Below are 20,144 nucleotides of genomic sequence, written 5' to 3' on the forward strand. Positions count from 1 at the left end.
TTATGAATGGCAAGATGAGGATTTGTCTGCAGATGGAATCCTTCATCTACAAGCCTTAAGTGTGCACATTGGCCCCTAACTTGGTGCCTTCCAATTTGCAGTATTAAACCCCCCCCCCCGAGTCCCCTTTAACACAGGGTGTGAATAGCATTCGTCAGGCAATGACAAAGGCTCAGGGAGTGGGTGGGGAGGGAGATGATGAGCATCTCTGAGATCTGGGCAGAAATGATGATTCCCATATTGCCTTGAAGGGTTCACAGGGTCTCATTGGGACTCCTGGACTCACAGGAGAATCTGGTCTCCCAGGCTTAAAAGGTAGGAAGCATTTTCTCTTTTTTTTCCCTGCAAACGTAGAACTCTCTTGGGAGTGACTGTATTTTGGGAAAATCACATGAATTGGTTTACATTTCCCCTTTAGCCAAATTCCCTCTGCAATCCTTGTTCCTCAAAAGTAATGCAACAAACAGTGGTAATTACCATGATCTCTCTTTAGGGCTTTCATGCAGCCAATGAAAAGGTAGTCCTTGATGTTGTAGCTTGACCCATCTGCCTTGCATTCTCAGCAGCAGAAAAGAACCTCACTCCAGATAGCCTCTCCCCCTTGAACCCAGCCTACTAGGCAGGACAATTTCCTTTCATTGCTGGCATCACTGTTCCAAGCTGGTGATGTTTTAGGGCCCCACCTACCATCTGAGCTCAGTGCAGTGTTTCCCAATAGAGATTTACTGCATGCAGCAGCATTTCATGCCAGTAGCCTGGTAGCACCCCAGCTCCTGGATGAGGATTGTGCACCTTTCACCCAAATAGATAATTTTGTGAAGGAGCTCCCCAGGCTGAAAAAATGTGTTCAAAAGATCTCTGTGGTAAAACTGACCTGTAGCTTCTCCTGACTATTTATACAATGTCTTGATATCACCAGGAGATCAGGGCCAGACGCTTGAAATTTTTGGTAGCCCAGGATCCAAGGGACAACCTGGTGAATCAGGTTTTAAAGGTAAGGCTGCTACATTTTTCTCTCATGGGACTCACAATCTCCTCAAATCCGGGGATTAGAAGGAATTTTGGAGCCTAGTCCTAAATTCTGCAATTTACATCCAGTGCAAAAATATTCTTACCTGCAGCTTCCTCCAAGCAAACCAGCTCGGTCCCTTTAAGACTCACAGGCTGACCCAGTCTTCTGGGATAATGGTACCCCATTCCTTAGTTTATAGATTTTTTATCTAAACTGTGCTTCTCACACATTTCAGCCCATCACTCCCACTTCTGAAAAGCACTCAGAATAAATGTACTTTTCAAATGAGTGGTACCTTCCAAATGTGAAAACAGCTGCCATGATCCTTTTCAGAGTCTCTTCATTGAATCAAGCTCCCTGAGCATGTCAAAATGTTTTCACCTTCCTGCTTACCCTTTCCGACAGAAAAACATACTGCCAGGAATGTGACCTAATCACTCAACTTTTTTCTTGATTTTATAGGTGTGAAAGGAAAAGATGGACTGATTGGTGATATAGGTTTTCCAGGGGAAAAAGGTGAAAATGGAAAAGTTGGCACTTCTGGAGATGTTGGGCTTCCTGGTTCCCAAGGTACCAGTCGCATGACAGCTTTATTCTGAGAAAGTTAGGATTATCTTCAAGCCATGCCCTATTTTGAACTTCTGCCTTGGTTTTACATTTAGGACTTCCAGGGGTTGGAGGTATGAGAGGAGACCCAGGGCTTCCAGGTTCCTCTGGTCATCCAGGGTCAACTGGGCCTCTGGGACCCTCTGGATTAATAGGACCTAAAGGTATGTGTGCTTGAGAGCAGAAAGTGGGGGATAATATCCTTTCCTCAATAAAGGAAAACAACTACTTTATCTTAGAAGACCGTATCTAGGGTTACACCATGCCAGAGAGGGGTGGGGAATCACAGGAAAAGGAGACAAAGAAGAAAGAAGGTGGGTAATATAAATGGGAAAAGAAGAACATGGGATTCATGGAGAAAAGCATTATCAAGGAAGATGTATTTGATTTTCATTACTATAATGAAATCCCCGAGGTCGAGTACTTATAAAGAAAAGAAGTTTATTTAGCTCTTGGTTTTGGAGCTTGAAAGTCCAAACGGCATGGCACTTCCTCTAAGGAGGGCCCCGGCTATATCACTTGATGGAGAGTGGCATCATGGCAGACTGCATGTAAGAGGGAAAGATCATATGGAAACATAGGAAGCCAGAATGAGATGTGGGGCCAGTCATGCTCTTTTATAACAATTCGCTCTTATAAGAACTAACTCAGGGTCCAATGAGAACTACCTCAATCCCTTCCTAGGGCAGTTGCCCCAATGACTCAACCAAGTCCCACTAGGTCTCACGTCTTAAAGGTCTCACCACCTCTTAACATTGCCATTGCTGGGGACCAAGCTTCTAACATAAAACCTTTGGGGGGGACACACTCAACCATATCCAAGCCATAGCAGAAGATTATTGCCCCAGCATATGTTCCCTTTCCCTGACTTAAAGAATGGGCAGCAAGTTTCTGGAACCAGTTTCCCAAAGGTGGCAACTCAAGATCCTGGCATTGCCACTCTTAAGCTCTTGAAGAAACCTACTATGTTGATCAGCTTTTCGTTGCTTTGACAAATAGCTGTGAAAATCAACTTAAAAGAGGAAAGATTGATTTGGCTCATGGTTTTAGAGATTTTAGTCCATGGTCATGTGTTTCCATTCTTTCTGGTTCCTGGTGAGGCAGAACATCATGGCGGGGAACATGTGGACCAAAGCAGCTCACCTCATGGCAGACAGGAGGCAGAGAGAGTTAGAGGAAGTAGCTGGTAAAAAGATGTATCTCCCAATAGCACAACACCAAGGACCCACTCCATTCAGCTAAGTCTTAGTATGAAGCCATCAGTGGATTCCTCTACCAATGAGGTCAGAGCCCTTATGATCCAATCACTTCCCAGAAGCCCCACTTATGAATACTGCTGCATTGAGAACCAAATCTTCAACACATAGGCCTTTGAGGGAAATTTCAGATTCAAACCATAACATCCAGTTAACTACCACCTTACTCTTCAAGCTGTATTGGTCTCTGGTAAGAGTCATGAGAACCTTGGGTATAGGATATAAGTTAGGGGGGGCTAATCTCCCTTAGTCATTAAGTAATGCCTCAAGAAAGACAGGATTTTAAAATGAGAACCATTCAATGCCTCTGTTGGTGAGTACCTACTTCTTGCTGACTATTATTCACAGTGGCTGGAGCCATTTCTGACCTTCTCTTTCCTCAGGATACTCTGGGCCTCCTGGTTTACATGGACTGAACGGGCTTCCAGGCACCAAAGGTACCCACGGCACTCTAGGTAAGCAAGACCCTCAAGGGCAAGGAGTACACCAGCATTTCCAGAAACCTGGCAGGGACTGGCATGAATCTGCACTGTGGTATATCTCATATGGTTGGCCTCATAGATCTCTTCACCAGCCTTCAATTTGAAGTCCTTGATATGAGGAGGAAAATGGGGGGGGGTCTTTCTACCTGAATGAGCTCTTCTTCCACGCCACAGGCAAGTGACCTAGGCATGAAGGCCCTACCTCCACTGAGCTCTGTCTCCTCCCTCTGCATCTCCTAGGAGCCAGTATCACTGGTGTGCCTGGACCTGCTGGTCTTCCTGGTCTCAAAGGGGAAAAAGGGACACCAGGAATTGTCATCGGAGTTCCAGGGAAACCAGGTCCAAGAGGACAAAAAGGTGGCCGAGGTAAGTACAACCAAGTCATGCCTGTGAAAGTTAAATGAGGCTTTGGTAGGGGTGTTAGGTATAGAGTTCATCAGGGCCATGTGGCTTGCACGGTTAAGCTGTGCATGTTTTTGCATCTCTGGGAGTCTCAGAATCTCATAGGACTGACTGCTGAGAAAGGGAGGATAGACTGTGTTTGAACTTTGAAGTGAAGGGTGTCAGAAAGCAGTTCATTGAGTCACCTTGAGCTTCCAGATTCCTTCTAGCTTTTCCTTAGTAACCTCAAGGCCTCCCTGGTACCTTGGCCAGAGCTTGGATTGATGGTCCCAAGGGACAGAATTTGTCCACTTAGTGATTGATGGTCCCAAGAGACAGAATTTGTCCACTTAGTGAGAGATTGGCCAAAATTTCCAGGGCCTTAAGAGACATTTGATGGCAGAAGAAGCCCAAGACTAAGAGAATGAATGTCTCCCGAGGACAGGCCCATAGCTTGCACTCAGTAAGGACTTGTTGGGTTTACTGGAAAGTAAATTCCATCCTAATATCAACCCCTGACTCATCAGGAAGCCTGAAGTCTTTCTGAGCCTCCTTTTCCCCACCTCACAAAAGGTAAGAATGAATTCTCATTCTATGACTTCCCTTAGAAATGCTCTAAAGACCATATCTCTCCCACTCAGTGTACAGCAGGAAATGAACTCAGTGGAACATTCATGGCTCTGAAGTCAGAACAGCTGGGTTCAAAGTCCAGTTTATGTGACCTTGAACAATGAAGTTATTTTCCCTCAATCCCAAATGAACCCTTTTTTCTTTTTCTGTAAAATGGATGTAATAGCGAAACCACCTTATAAGTTTGATGAGGAATCTGTGAAGAGTAAAATAATACATATAAAAGCATTTAACTCAGTGCGTGGCACATAGTAGGTACTCAAGAAATGCTGGCCATGATGTTACCTGGGGAAATCATGTTTGTAAAACGTTCTCTACCTCATATCTCTGGGACTGGGATCTTACCACAATTTGTGTTTATGTTTGTATAAAGTTCATGTTTCCCAGGAACTATATTCACACATTAATTCATTCCTGCTGCATTTTGAATTGGTGCATCTGCTGTTTCCTGTGTTTATTTTTTCCTTTGATCTGAACCAACCTGTTCTTTTTCTGAAATCCAGCAGCTTCGGCAGAGGATTGGTTTAAAGCTAGGCCTGAGCCTGCAGAGTGACTGTGGCTTCTTCCATAGGACATAGAGAAGAAAGATGGGATAGAAAACACAGGGCATTTCCTTTTCTGTTTGCAAACCTTGACTGTGAATGTCTGGTCATTAAATTACTCATTTCCTTTAGCTGAGGTCATAAAACCACTGTGAGAAATGTAGTAAACAGCATATGTCAATATGGGTACATTTCAGGAACAAAAGCATGTCACAAAGGAATCTATTTGGTATGATTCCATTGATAAGCATTCAGAAATAAGCAAAAACAGCTAATGTGTTTGTTCTTTAGGGATACAAATAGCCATGGTCAAACTGATGAAAAGGAAGGGAGTGATGAGCACAAAAGTCAGGAGTGGTTGCCCTAGAGAAGGAGGGAAGGGGGTAGAATCTATGGAAGTCCTGCAAGAAAGTCCAATTTTTTTTCCAAAAAACTGGGTGGTTGGAACACAAGTGTGTTCACTGTACCTGGATTTTTCATTACATGCTATTACTTGTTCATTACATGTCATTACCTCTCAATATCTGGTGAAAACAGTTTGTTTAAAATGAAGAAGCCACGTGTCATAGCCCCCCATAGGAACCTGTCTGTGGTTTGATAATGGAAGCCAACCCAAAACAGGATTTACTCCTAAGAAAAATCCACTTTGACAGTAGAATGAGTTTTTAAAAAGCAGGCATTTTTCATTTGCATCTGCTCATTTAAAGTGTTTTATTCTTAATCAAAAACATGAATTTTGTGCACTACTGGAGGTCAGTAGTGCCTTTACTTAGGATTTGAAAATTTGGTGCAATTATAAATGCAAGAAAGAAATAAAGGGCAGAGGAGGATTCAAAAGCTGACAAGAGAGCTTGTAGGCTCTGTGGGCTGCCCGCACTTACTTCATTATATGTGGATACAGGATATCTTGCTTGTTAGTTTTGCATAATTTTAGCAGATACACACATATAAGCTCTCTATGCATATATACCTATAGATTATATCTATATGTAGAGAGGTCTATTTTCAGGGGAAAGTCTACAATATGTCCTTCATTTCAGATCTTTACCCCATGGAAAAGAAAACCACTTCAAAGGCATAACCGACAGGGCTACAGGTAGTGCCACGTGGCTCTACAACTTCTTTATGTATTTGTCTTTTTCTTTCCCAGTCCTGAATTTACCAAGAGCCTTTCTCAAAATTTATTTTTTGTCTCTAAATTTTTTGACAATTTAATGAACTTAATGAGCTATTTTTAAACACATTATTTAGCTAACCTTTCTTTACATGTTCATTTACATGGATTTACTATCTTTTTAGATAGATATTAATATTTTTGGATTTTCTTGTCACAAGAAAAGAATTTAAGCCACCAGAACAGTGTATCAAGGAGTTTGAAATGATCTCTCTTCATTTGGCTGTCTTCTAGAATAGGCCAGGGTAATAAATACATTTCTTCCACATATCATGAGCAGCAGGAACGTCTACGTTTGTGTATGTAGCTTTGATGTGGTTTCCCATCAAGATTACTATCTGTGTATTTGGAATGTGAATATTAAATAAATCTTCTGTGATAAGAGGGAAGTTTTTGGTTTTAAACCTGTAATAGAAATTGTTCCACAATCAGAAAACATGTAAAGTAGTATTAAATTCCAAGAAAATAAATATTATGTACCTACTCTAACAAATGGCTGTTCTCTTTGGGAAGACATTCAGTGCAAAAAAAATTTCCTCAATAGGCAATTAAGCAGTCATTCAGCTGGTAATACGAATTTATCTGTAAAAGATTATTTTCCAATTTGCCTGGAACTCTTGGAAGACAGCCAAAGCCTAGAAGAAACAGGGAGGCACGGCAGTCTTGCCACTTTTTTTCTGATTTGTCAGGGGCTGGGACCTACCTGTATTCATAACCTTTGTGCAGCATCAGATATAACTGCCTAACTTTAAAAAGGCTGTTTGGCTGGGGGAGTAGCTTTAAAAACGCTTGGGAAACTTAAATTCCAGCTGCTCAGTCATGCCTTCAATATTTCCTAATTGCCAGTGCCTAAAATATTTCCATTACCAGTGAAATTGGAGAGCTAGAACTTTCCATAGCTCTGTCTCAAGAAAATGAAGCTCCAGCTGGAAAGGGAGAATCTGAGCCCTTCTAGGATATTTTTGTTTGCTTGCTGGGAAGGTAGGATGACGGAAGTAGAGCCCTCTGCTGGCGGTCTTTGGTCTGGCTGCTACCTAAATACTTCCATTTTCTCTGGTGTGCACATCCATTTTCTGAGTGCACCTGGCCCTCTCCTGGGCACACGAAGCCTCATCCAGCCCCTTTGATTTATTCTTTGCAGGATTCCCAGGTCTCCAAGGCGCTGCTGGTTCCCCTGGAGCCCCAGGCATCTCCTTGCCCTCAGTCATAGCAGGACAACCTGGTGAGCCCGGACAGCCAGGCCTAGATGGAGAACGAGGTAAAAACAAGAAGCCCTAAAAATGACTGGCCTCCCGATTTTATCTGGTGTTTGGGAAGGTGCCGTATACAGTGCACCCTCAGTTCCTATTGCTTGACATGTGTGAGCCTGTTTGACCTCATATTCCTCCCCTCAGCCAGAACATGGGGGACTGGAACAGGCTGCATTTTGCTGTAAGGGTCTGGGAAGGTCTGGGCACTTGAGACTCCACAGATGGTAAAGAACATTCTTTGTCCTGGGAATGGACAGTCCCTAGGCCGTCAGCAGTAGCTAATTCCTGTTCATCTGCCCCTCATCCCTCTTCTGTTCGCATCCCCAGGCCGTCCAGGCCTCCAAGGGCCCCCAGGTCCTCCTGGGCCATCCTCAGATCAAGGAGACACTGGCGACCCTGGCATCCCTGGAATTCCTGGCCTTCAAGGGCCTAAGGGAGACCAAGGAATTCCAGGTTTCTCTGGCCTCCCTGGAGATCTCGGACTGAAAGGTAAGGCTGCTCCAGTGGCTGCTGAACCCTTCCCCGCTGCAGAGTCCTGAAACCTAGGAGAGAGGCCAGCTGACAGCGCTCTTCCCGCTAGTCTTCAGTCACCACCAGTGGGCCGAGGCCTGACTTACTTTCCTTTGGACTTTGCCAGGCACAAAAGGTGAACCTGGCTTCATGGGGACTCCAGGCAAGGTTGGGCCACAGGGAGACCCAGGATTTCCCGGGATGAAGGGGAAGGCAGGACCGAGAGGTGAGTTGAGAGAATATGTTGGACTGAGCCTGAGCTCAGAGGGGTAAGGTTTGGGGGTAGGGCTCCCTCAGCAGTCACTGCACACCATGCCAAGAAGGCAGCTAGATGGAGTCCCATACTCTGGGAGGTGATTTGCCCACCTTGGAGACACCTCTGCCCCAGCAGCTCTTAGGACTGAAGGCCCCTGCTGCTTTGCTGCCATGGATCCTGTTACTGAGTTCTAGGCATTATTTCTGTAGTTGGTGTGTACTGGGTTTGCACTCGGATCACCACCCACTCATTTGCTCAGTCCAGAAATGAAGAGCCTGCCTCTCCATCCTTCACCAGCCCAGCCCCCACTCTTAGGCATCCCATCCATTAGCAAGTGCATCTGCTCACTGCACATCACCTCCACTGCTTCCTCAAGGTCCAAGCCAGCAACATTTCTCCTGCAACACTCTCCCTCCCCCACCCTCAATCATTTTCCCACAAAGTGGTCAATAAAAATAAAAATCATCCAGTGGCTATGCATGGCATAGAGATGAACTATGGCCCACTAAGCCTTATGTGATGCTCTTCCCCTTTACTGCTCACAGTGTTCCTTCCATACTGGCCTCTCAGTTATCCAAACACAAGCCCTGGCCTCCCACAGGCTCTTTGCACATGCTAGCTCTAATTCCTGAAATGCTTTTGCCATTCTGCTCTTCAAATGGCTAGCTCCTTCTGATGTTTGAATGGTTTCAGCTTCATTGTCACTGCCAATGAAAGGCCATGGGTTGCTCTCTAAAGCAGGTTCCTCCACCCCATATCACCCTGTGCTCCTTCACTGTCACTGCATTATTCATTTCCTTCATAGCATGAAGCTTGCATAAAGATTAATGGTACTTGTCAGGTTATGCATTGCTCATTAGACGATAATCTCCATAAAGGTTATCTCATCACTGCTCTATTCCCAGATTTCCTAGGACCCTGCCACATTCTAAGCAGTCAAGAAATACCCGTTCAATGAATTAGTTGAGCAAGTTCTGTTAGAAAGGTAGATGGCTGGGGTTGGGCTTTTGGGCATTGATGCCAACAGCCTCTGGGGTGAGAGACATCCCCTCAGCCTCCTTGTCACTGTGCTTTGACCAGCATGCAAGTGAACCAACTGCACTATCCTGGAGCCAACACTCAGACCATTATATTTGCAACAGTTCCCAACTGCCCACCACCTACCAGGCTCTGTGCTGGGCCCCGAGAAACCAAGATGAATAGGACCGGCTTCTTGCCCCCAAGCTGATGAGGAAACAGGGCACTGTGTAAAGGGTGGTGAGAACCATCCTAGAGGCAGCCAGTGGGGACTAGGAGCATAAACATAAAAGGCAGAAAGCAGGTGATTGCCAAGCAGAAAGGAAGGCCACCTGCCCTCTCTGCCTCTTCCTGACTATGCCATTTCCCATCTACCCACAGGCTTTCCCGGCCCCCAAGGTTCTCCTGGAAAAACACTAACTGCAGAAGCTGTCCAGGTTCCTCCTGGACCCCTGGGTCTGCCAGGCATTGATGGCATCCCTGGCCTCACAGGGGACCCTGGAGTCCAAGGCCCTGTCGGTCTCCAAGGTAAGGGTGGCCCCAGAGAAAGGGAACTTCTTAAGAAGCTGAGTGGCTTTGGCTAAGGCTTCAGCCAAGTCAAGCAACTGACTTGGAACCCCAGTTCCAAGGGGGTGCCTTCATTGTTTCCTCTGCTCCTTTGCAAGGCCCCCAGGCTTCTTGCCAGGCCAGGACAAGGCCAAAAGGGCCATTGGGACAGTGGTTGTACTTGGCTTTGTGAGAGAACATTGCTGCTCTCCAGACAGCGTGTCCCTCTCTAAAGTGCTGCAGAGAAAAGGAGGGTGTGTGGTGGTGGCTAAAGGGCAGCACAGGGCCATAGAGAAATCCCAGGACTGGGGTACAGGAAAGCTGGCTTCTAAATCTTAGCTTTGCCCCAACTAGAGTAAGCCAGCAGTCTCTCTGGGACTCTGTGTCCTCATTTTTGGTGCGGGGTGCTGACAGGGGCCCTGCATGCTTCCCAGCATTGCCAGAGGGATGAGAAGGGGGGAGGAAGAAAGGAAGGAAGGAAGGAAGAAAGGAAGGAAGTAAAGAAGGAAGGAAGGAAGGAAGGAGGGAAGGGGGCAAGGAACTAAGAAAGGCTAAGTGGAGAGCACCTTGCCTGTGCGGAGATGTCCTGGTGTAAGAACTAGCCAAGCCAGCCTCAGCTCATTGCCCGGTGCACAAGGCAGCAGTTAGTGCGCCCTCTCCTGGTGAGTCTCAGGCATGTCACAGTCCACTTTCCTGGAGAAGGGTGCCTCTGGACCCTCCACATTGAGTACCTTCCCTGGGCTTTGTTTCCTGCAGGTTCCAAAGGTTTACCTGGCATCCCTGGCAAGGATGGCCCCAGCGGGCTTCCTGGCCCACCTGGGGCACTCGGTGATCCTGGTCTTCCTGGACTGCAAGGCCCTCCAGGATTTGAAGGTCTGGTGATGTCAACCTAGGGATCAGAGGGCTTTTGCAAAGGTTTGAGACTTGGGGATGGTCAGAAACTCAACTGTGTGACTTAGTCAAGCTGGTGGTAGAGCTTGCCACACCAAGCAGGAGTTTCAAACACTGGGCTCTTGTCCTTTCAATCCCTACTGCTCTGCAGACTGCAAAGGCACATGACTGCTCCAAATCCTTTTCTGGGTTCCTTTCCAGCTCTTTTTTTTTTTTTCAATACTGGGTGTTGAACCCAGGGCCTCACACTTACTAGACAAGCACTCTATCACTTGAGCTACATCTAAAGCCTTTTGGTTTTTATTCTGTATTTTGAGACAAGCTTTCACTACGTTTGCCCAGGAACTCATGATCCATCTGCCTCTTCCAGTAGCTGGGATTACAAGCTGGCACTAGCACACCCAGCCTCTCTTCCAGCTCTTCCAGCTCTTAAATGCTATAGTACAGAATGGCCACCTGCCCTGCCCCTCCCCTTTGCGACCCAGGGATTCTGACATGGATGGGAGGAGTGGCTCAAGGGATAACATTTGAGATGAGGTATGTCTGCCCATACCTCTGCTGCTTACCTTCCATTTCAAACCACAATAGCAAATCACTTAGCCTTAGTAGAGAACACTTCTGAGGCCTGATGGGAACATGTTGTAATCCATTAACCACGTCTGCCATGGGCAGGAGAGCAGGGCAAGACTTTGACCTGCTAATCCTAAGTCTGTTTTTGATACCTCGACCAGTGGCTACTTAGTGGTGCCCTACAAGGATCTCCAAGGCTGGTCCCAAGAAGGATTGCTCTTCACCCCTCATCCCCACTTAGAGTCCAAGGCCAGGTGGCTAGAAGAGGGAAGGTGGATAATGTACTTTTTCAAAGGGAAATTCTGTGGCCAGGAACATGTGAGTTGGAGTTCTAGCTCTGCCACTTACTCATTGTGGGAGCTCTGAGCCTCAGTCTCCTCATCTACAGTGGATAATGCATGTACACAACATGTGTTTCACAATTTGTAGTGCCAAGTGAGTAGTCAGTGTTACCATAGCCTGCACCACACTTGTCGTTTCTGCTCTCTCCTGCTCAGGAGCTCCAGGGCAGCAGGGCCCTTTCGGGAGGCCCGGGATGCCTGGGCAAAGCATGAGAGTGGGCTACACTTTGGTGAAGCACAGCCAGTCGGAACAGGTGCCCTTGTGCCCCATCGGGATGAGCCAGCTGTGGGTGGGTTACAGCTTGCTGTTCATAGAAGGGCAGGAGAAAGCCCACAACCAGGATCTGGGTAAGTACTTGTTCTGGGCACCTGTCCCCAGAAGGACCAACAGCTCACCTCCTCTCTTCTCCCAGCCCTTTGGGCCCAATGTTGTGTACTGGGTTACGACCTCCAGCTCTGGAGTCAAGCAGATCTGTGTTCAGATGCTGACTGCACCACTCCTAGCCATGTTCCCTGACAACCTTGCAGGTTCACATGACGATCCAGTGAGATCCTCAAGGTATTCAACTTCTCTGAGCTTCCACTTCCTCCTTACTGGGACAAGGCTAATTCTAGTGCCTGATACACAGGACAGTGTAATGACTCATTGCCACAGTGTTTGGCATTTACGCCTCCACTAAGTATTAGTAACAATAGTAACCTGACCTGAGGGGCAATGATTACTCAATTAATTGCATTACCTGCAGGCTTGCTAACTCTTCCGGACTTGATCTATTAAATGCTGCTTTCACAAAGCAGATTAATTAGGGAGTTATTTTTCAGTTTATAAAAAGATTCTCACCATTATCAAACTCCCTGGTGCATTTACGATAGGATTTGATCTACCGACGTCAGCGTATGAATGGTGTCACAGACTGCAAGGAAAGAACTGCCCTGGTCTGGTGAAGCCTTGAATGTAAACCCAAACCGCCAGCTAGTCCAGTCCTGGTGACCCTCAGCCAGACCTTACCTGTCCTTGCCCACCTTCTTCTCCTAGGATTTGCTGGCTCCTGCCTGCCCCGCTTCACCACCATGCCTTTCATCTGCTGCAACATCAACGAAGTATGCCACTATGCTAGGCGCAATGATAAATCCTACTGGCTCTCCACTACCGCCCCCATTCCCATGATGCCTGTTGGCCAGACCCAGATTCCCCCGTACATCAGCCGCTGCACAGTGTGCGAGGCACCCTCGCAAGCCATTGCTGTGCATAGCCAGGACATCACCATCCCACAGTGCCCTCTGGGCTGGCGCAGTCTCTGGATCGGGTACTCCTTCCTCATGGTAAGCCCCTGCACTTCCCACCCGCTATGGGAGAAGCAAGGATGGGGAGCTGTGCTCCTCAGACTGGTTCCCAGGCTCCGAGACACTGGGTAGAAAGCAGAGTTTGAAAGGAAGCCTGGGCTTTGCTAAAGACATGAATGACAGGGGCCAGGCATGGTGGCTCACATCTGTAATCCCAGCCACTTGGGAGACAGAGATAGGAGGATTTGGGCTTAAGACCAGCCATCCCAGGAAAAAAGTTAGTGAGAGCCTATCTCAAAGAACAAGCTTAGCATGATGGTAGTGTCTGTCATCCCAGCTACAGTGGAGCAGGACGATCTGAGTTCAAGGATTGGCCCCAGGCAAAAACATGAGGCCCTATCTGAAAAATAACTAAAACATAAAGCACTCAAGTAGTAGAACACCTGCTTAGCAAGCCTGAGATCCTGAGTTCAAACCTCAGTGTAGCCAAAAAGAAAAAAAAAACATGAATGATAAGCAGTTCTGGATGTGGGGCAGCAGTTGGTACCCACAATTTCTAGGTGAGAAAACATATGAATCACGGGCAAAAGTCCTACCATCTCTATGCCTGCTTCAGTAATGCCACCACCCAGAGAAGGATGAAACACACTATGAACCGAGGAAACAGTGAGGGACACTCAGGGCCAGGACATACTTGCACTAGTCAGGCTAAGCATGGCACTCTCTGCTCTCCCACACACCCTCCCTGAACACTCTGGCCACTGCTGTCTCCTCCCAAAAGGCTCGCAAGAAGACACCGTGTTTCTATGTCCTTGCTGGCATTTTTCTGCCTCTGGTTTTTTTGTGGGAAGGCAGTGGCTGGCCATGCTGTGCCTGAGAAAGAAAGAAAGAACATTTGTAAGCCCAAGGAGGCATTGTGTCACTTATATGGTATTCCGTGAAAACCTGGGGATGTTTCATCCAGTGAAGTCAGGTTTCGAGACAGGACAACTCCCAAGGAAAACCAATGTGGCACCTACTGAAGTACCCTGTCTTGCCAGAGCTTCTCTGTGAATCTCCAGGGGTAAGAGGGTCTGAAAAATTACCAAGCCACAGGCTCCCTTCACATTAGTGCACCTTCTGGGGCATGTTGTTTCCTCACTGTGCTCTGTCTTTGCACATTGGCCAGTTTATCCCAACGTAGATCACCTCATCTGTCATCTATTCTGTCCACCACCCAGACCAGGAAATAAGGAGAAAAGGCCCAAAGTCACAAAGGTTATGTACTAAGTCTCCTGTGCATTGCTCATGGGAGACCTCTTAGCCCTATTCAGACCTCTTTACTCTTATTTTACACCTAATTCTGACATCTGAGGATATTTTTCCTGAAAATGAGTGAGGCTGAGAATTTTGACTGCATTATAAGGCATCTTGAAGCAATGAGCATGCCAACTGAAAAAGAGAGAAGAGAGAGAACATAATTAAATTCTTAGAGGCCCAAGAATTTGACCAGCTGCACCCCTAGGTATGGGGCCCTTGTATAATTGCTCCACATGAAAACTGACATTCACCCTACCAAGATCAAAATACGCAGGGTCTGCTGTTCAGTAAAGCAGGGAGATATGTTGCATGCTTTAGAAAGTTTTCTATTCCGAGGGTCAAAGCCTTGATGCTTCAGTTACCAGGAAGAGTCTCTTGAAAGATCATTTGGAGACCCTCATTCTCTTGGAGGGCTGCAAAATAGGGGTTCAACTTGGTCACTTGCTGTCACAGGTGTGTATGTAGCCTCCCTCACCCCAGGGTCCAGATGAAAACCCAGCTAAAGTGAAGGGAGAGGACCTGGGTCTGGAGAGGTGGGGGCTGCTTTCAGTGAGTACAGTGACTGAGACTGTTGGCTTATGAGTGTCCTTGAAACTGAATGCTCCCCGAAGTGAGGCCTGAGGCATTTAGGCCAAATGCAAGGAGGCTTTCTTATACTCAGCAGGTAACAAACACTGTATGTAGCCCGAAAGGCTGTGGCAGAGATAGGAAATAAAAGTAGTTGTAACGGATGTAGCTCCAAAGTGAGAGCTATTGACAGACATGCTGCTGGTGAAGGGGCCAGGGCGGAACCAGTGTGTAGAATTTTGCACTCTCTCTCCCTTCTTAGAGGACTGGGCACTGTGGCAAAGGGCTCAGAAAGCTGAAATTTAGAAACCTAGTGAGTTTACCTTTGTATAAAATTGAACTCAGGGCCTCACATGCTAGGCAAGCACAACACCTCCTGAACCACACTCCCAGCCTTTTTGTTTGTATTTTGTTTCTGAGATGGGATCTCACTAACTTTTTTGCCCAGGCTGACCTCAAATATATGATCCTCCTATCTCTGCCTCTAAAGTAGCTGGGATTGCTTACAGGCATATGCCTCCACGCCAAGCCCCTAGTGAGTTTTTCTTAATGCAGCCTTGCTCAGATTTGTCCATAGTAACAAATCTGCAAACTCAGCAGTTTGGAAAACACTGATTGAAATATGGTCACTGACCACACACACAGCATGGTAAGAAGGCCATGAAAGGACCAAGAAGGGGCTACTACAAGACAGAATGGGCAGTGCCTGCCCCTTAAGCCAGATTTGACATCTGGCTAGAAGCCGGGTGGCCCTTAGGTACACAGTGCATGTGCCCTCCTATAGCTGCAGAATGCCCAATGCACCCCGCCCCCCACCAGGCCCCAGTGGGTGCAGCTCCCACACCAGCCTCCTGTCATTTCAGCACACTGCTGCTGGGGCCGAGGGAGGAGGCCAGTCCCTGGTCTCCCCTGGCTCTTGCCTTGAGGACTTCCGGGCCACTCCTTTCATCGAGTGCAATGGCGCCCAAGGCACCTGCCACTATTTTGCCAACAAGTACAGTTTCTGGCTGACGACAGTAGAAGAGAGACAGCAGTTTAGGGAGGAGCCCGTGTCTGAGACGCTGAAAGCTGGGCAGCTGCACACCCGGGTAAGCCGCTGCCAGGTGTGTATGAAAAGCCTGTAGGGTGACACCCGCTATGCTGCCCCCTGCCCACCCTTCCCCTTCACATTGGTCACCTCACAAGTCTGAACAACATGAGGAAGAAAGGCCTGAGCCCTTTTGCCTATCTCTCAAGAACATCAGAGCCTCATTTTGATGGAACAACTGGACACTGGTCACCCCAACCTTCAGACCCAATTGATGAGACCATCCTGCTGGGATCTGCTGTCCCGTTTCCATCAGCCTGGTGCTACCATTCCATTTGGATGTTTGCATGACTATTTGTGGCTACTGCAGAAAGATTTGCTGGGCCACCACTTTCTGTTGGCTCACCTCACTGCCTCAATCAGAAAGCTCTTCATAATAGTTAATAAGTCATTGCTTTGTGTCCAGAGGACCAATTTATGTACACATTATTTGTCTTAGACCAGAACCCAATGTCTCTACAGTTTGAAAACAAATGTCTGACTGGACAGTAATGGAAGGTGCAAGGCTAAAAGCCAGCCCTCACCACTCAAAGCAGCCATCTGTGTCTGGGTAGACAGCAGGATTAGAATGAAGTGCCAGCCTCTAGCCCTGGTTGAACTTCGACTAATTCCAAATTGAGCAAGACTGTGCCACACATTGCTTAGGGAAGCTTGAGGGCCAGAAGCTGAGAGGGCCCCAATTAACTTCATATGGTCCCAGACAAATCACTTCCTCCTGACCAGCTCTCTCCCTGGCCAGAGACAGAGGACCTGGCCTGATCCAAGTAGAGTAGAAGATGCAATGGATATGGCCAAGCCTATCCAGGAAATGAGATCCACAGCCCTTTTTCCTTAGCCAGAGGTAGAGGATTGAATGGTGAAGGAGGTGTGAATTTTGCTTTTGACTCCAGGAACAAAAAGGTAAATCCCATGTCCCCATTTCTCATAAGTCCCCGTTCATTCCAAATGCCACCCAGATGTGTGCAATGTGGCAAATTGAAGTTTCTTTGCATTCTGAGGCCATTAGAGCAGTCATCCAACTGTTCTTTCACAGGTAGCCCTTTAAACTATTTTAGTAGGTTTCTTCAAACCTAGCACACACCTCTGTTAGCAGTTAGCAGACCTAAAGCATAGCTGGAGCTAGCTATGGAATGTATTGTATTCTGTTCAGGGAAATTTGAATTTATTACCAGTTTCCCAGTGTTGACATGAGGCACTTCCTTTCAGGTGATTCTGTTTCCTTAAGTGTTATGTAAACTGTGCCAACACAGACAAAGCATAATCAGTATAATCTGAATTACTGTCACTGTCACCTCTGAGCTAAGTAATAAGTTTTGTAAACAGCAAATAAAATAAATGAGATCTGAACATTCGAACTAATTGACGTTTTTTGATAAAAAACTTTTCTAATACCCATTCTCACTAAACTCTATAACAAAGCATTAAGACAAGAACAAATTAGAAAATGATCAAAGTCAAAGGACAGAAAGAGCACTCTAGTGGTCAACAAACCCACAAAGTGCTTCAAGACAAGCCTACAACTGCTTTTATCTCCAACACCTGCTTGACTGCAAGAAAGGAGTTTCCATATTTCTGTGGCCTCAGGATCATTTACAATTAAAAGTACACAAGTATTAAAGTCATTAAAATAAAATCTAAGCTATATGTGTGTGCATACATTTTATATTTATGTGTTTACTTAATATGCATATATATTTATAAATGCATAGATCCTCTGAAGGGATAAAAAAGAAATTAATAACATTAGAAGTTTTCAGAGAAGGGAGCTGACTTTTGGGAGGGAAACACTTTTCACTGAATACCATTTTGTATCTTTCAAATTTTGAACCTCTGGAATATATTACCTACTGGAAAATAAAGAAAAATGTGGAACCTAAGAAAACGGGTTAACTTGATTGGTGCTACTTTACAAACTGCAGATACTGGTGAGTCTGTTAAAGATGGGGTTAAATGGAGACCCGTGTGAAATGCAGATAGCTAAGAGAATAAGAAAAGAAAACTTGGACTGGAGCATCCTCACAGGCAAGTGGTTAGTTAGCAAAGCTAATCTGATGAATATGTGCTTTAAACTTAGTGAGTTACAAGTTCTAAAATGGCTTGAAGTTGTATTTAACACACAGGTTAAATGTCACCACATGAATAATTCTTTCTAAATATGGCTGTCAACCAAAACTGAGTATAATTCAAACACAATTTATTTTTAATTCCTGAAACAAGAGTCAACAATCTTAGAGATTGGCAAGGCCAATTCCAGCCCTCCATTTGTTTTTGTAAATAAAGTTTTATTGGATTACAGCCATGCTCAGTCACATGCAAATTGTCTATGACTGCCTTTGCACAGAGTTGAATAGTTGTGAGAGAGGACACATGACCTGAAAAGTCTAAAATATTAACTATCTGGCCCTTTACAGAAAAAGTTTTCTGACCTCTGATTTAAATGATGATTTGATTTCAGGACATGATGACATCTGACAAAAGTATTAGTAAGGATGAAGACTATCATCAAATAATAGTAAGCTTCCTCCAAATAGGAACACAATCAAGAAGTGTATATTTAAAATAATTTTTGACAAATATTTTGATATAAAGCATAATTATTTAAAATATATATTCAAATAATTTAACAAGAACTTTTCTCCCTGATTCAGTAAGTTTATTATTTGAGCAAGAGAACAGGTTGCTTCTTAGTATTTAGCTCCAAAGAGGTCACACCTGAAAGTGTGAAGAAGAACAGCGTAACCATCTCTCATCTGCTGGTGCTTGAAGCGAGATGGGAGCTGCTGTCTGTCTTCCAAATGTCCTTATCTCAGCAGCTGAAGACTTGCTGTAGCCATGTAAGGCAAGCTGGGAAGCAACGAACTCCTAAACTTTTTGCTCCTAGACTCCATGATTGTTCTATTTCTTCCCGGGGAAGGGTTGGTGTCATTTTTTTCTGAGAAATGATAATTGGCTCAGTCATGATTGCTATTGAATTTGTATGCTGTTGGCATATCAGGCACTTGCTGACTAGAAAAGTTTTATGTAACAAGTTCATGTTCTTGTGGTGCCAGATGGAAGACAGACCTCCAAACTGAGTTCCCACTATTCTACACACTCAGAATCTCAAAATCTTCTTCCAGGTCAAAGTCCTCCAGTTGTTCAGTAGACTCAATGAATTCTATTAGAATACAGAAACAAGAAAGAAGAAAAGCTTGACGCTTAGATTGATATGCCCAGTCAATACATTTCTCAGTCATAATATGCATGCTTTAATCACTTTGCTAAAGAAAGGCCTTTCTGGACAAAAGGGCTTGGAAAGTATTAGAAATTCTCTATAAGGACTCAAAATAGCCAGACCTGTTACATAGACCAATCACAATGGCCTTGCTGAGGATCTGTATGCCCTTAAAGTCACCTCATTTGTTTGGCTGGTTTCTTTGTTTGTTTGTTTGTTTTTGAGACAAGGTCTTGCTAGGTAGCCCAAACTGCCCTCAAAAACTCAGTATGTAGCCCAGGCTGGCCTAGAAACTCATGATCCTCCTGCCTCAGCCTCCCAAATGCTGGTACCACCACGTCTGGCCTACAAGGTGCCTTTTGAATAACTCGTGGCCTCTGATTTATTATTCTGAACTATAACATGAAAAAACAACTCGAGTCATCTCAATTTTGCATAGAACTTCTGCACTGAGCTAATGTTCTTCTTTTATCAATCTTTGAAATTGGCAGATATCAGCTCATCAGAAGATTCAAATAATCAGAAACACCATTCCTTAATCAGTCCAGTCAAGTAGAAATTTTGTTTTCCACAGAAATCATGAACCAAAGTTGCTTCAATCTCAGAAAACAATTGCTACCTGTGAGTGTGTTGGCCAAGAGTCCCTGAACATCAGCTTACCTGCCCCCGTGGTTGTCACTTCTGGCTTAGCTGGAGGTACAAAGGGAGGCCAGTGTGATGGATGTTTCTGAACTAATTCAAACATCCTTAAATTCTCCTTTAGGATTTCCTGGGAAGACACAGAAACAGTTACAAATACTTGCAGAGTCATTACAATTCTGCCAGTTGACAATCTATGACCCCAAACCCTGAGAGCTGCCTGGTGGTTGACAGGTAGAGAAAGGATCTAGCAAATACACGCATCTTCTACTTGAACCCTCTGAAGGCCTCATCCGGCTTCAATTCTGGACCCTGTGGCAATGCAGAAAGGACTTGGGAGGGAATAGTTGATGGATCCCATTATCCATTGCCCATACTCTATCATAAGGCTTAGATACTGTGCCAGTTGCACAGATCCAGCTCAATTTAAGAGTGAGTAAGGTGCTTTTGAAATGTCAGTTCCAAAGAAATGTCATTGGCATGGTTTCAATTGTAGTTCAACACTCAATATATATATTGAAGAGGCTATATATATATATATATATATATGTATCCCAATTTAAAAAGCATAGTCATAAAATTGTCATTTT

At 45.4% G+C, this 20,144-nt stretch overlaps 2 protein-coding genes across 4 annotated transcripts in view; one reads left to right on the top strand and one right to left on the bottom strand.

The window, feature by feature from the left end:
- Col4a6 (collagen type IV alpha 6 chain) overlaps nucleotides 1–17,568 on the top strand; it is a 287,170-nt gene extending 269,602 nt beyond the window's left edge. Inside the window, exons 32-46 of one of the 2 annotated variants that reach the window (XM_074063553.1) lie at nucleotides 252–315; nucleotides 920–994; nucleotides 1,475–1,582; nucleotides 1,675–1,782; nucleotides 3,258–3,329; nucleotides 3,597–3,722; nucleotides 7,225–7,341; nucleotides 7,661–7,822; nucleotides 7,971–8,069; nucleotides 9,498–9,644; nucleotides 10,419–10,535; nucleotides 11,621–11,812; nucleotides 12,501–12,787; nucleotides 15,478–15,702; nucleotides 15,851–17,568. In XM_074063553.1, coding sequence (XP_073919654.1) covers nucleotides 252–315; nucleotides 920–994; nucleotides 1,475–1,582; nucleotides 1,675–1,782; nucleotides 3,258–3,329; nucleotides 3,597–3,722; nucleotides 7,225–7,341; nucleotides 7,661–7,822; nucleotides 7,971–8,069; nucleotides 9,498–9,644; nucleotides 10,419–10,535; nucleotides 11,621–11,812; nucleotides 12,501–12,787; nucleotides 15,478–15,702; nucleotides 15,851–15,871 — 1,920 coding nt within the window. In that variant the 3' untranslated portion in view covers nucleotides 15,872–17,568. Of the gene's footprint in view, nucleotides 1–251; nucleotides 316–919; nucleotides 995–1,474; nucleotides 1,583–1,674; nucleotides 1,783–3,257; nucleotides 3,330–3,596; nucleotides 3,723–7,224; nucleotides 7,342–7,660; nucleotides 7,823–7,970; nucleotides 8,070–9,497; nucleotides 9,645–10,418; nucleotides 10,536–11,620; nucleotides 11,813–12,500; nucleotides 12,788–15,477 lie in introns of both variants that reach the window. The other variant, XM_074063552.1, reaches the window with a different exon arrangement.
- A 310-nt stretch (nucleotides 17,569–17,878) lies between these two features.
- Atg4a (autophagy related 4A cysteine peptidase) overlaps nucleotides 17,879–20,144 on the bottom strand; it is a 58,398-nt gene continuing 56,132 nt past the window's right edge. For both annotated transcript variants that reach the window (XM_074063555.1, XM_074063554.1), the window contains 2 exons: nucleotides 19,576–19,684; nucleotides 17,879–18,858 (listed from right to left, as the gene is read on the bottom strand). In XM_074063555.1, the coding sequence (XP_073919656.1) occupies nucleotides 18,788–18,858; nucleotides 19,576–19,684 (180 nt within the window). In that variant the 3' untranslated portion in view covers nucleotides 17,879–18,787. The remainder of the gene's footprint in view (nucleotides 18,859–19,575; nucleotides 19,685–20,144) is intronic.

The sequence above is a fragment of the Castor canadensis genome, chromosome X (assembly GCF_047511655.1).
Source record: "Castor canadensis chromosome X, mCasCan1.hap1v2, whole genome shotgun sequence".
In the NCBI taxonomy this organism is placed as follows: Eukaryota; Metazoa; Chordata; class Mammalia; order Rodentia; family Castoridae; genus Castor; species Castor canadensis.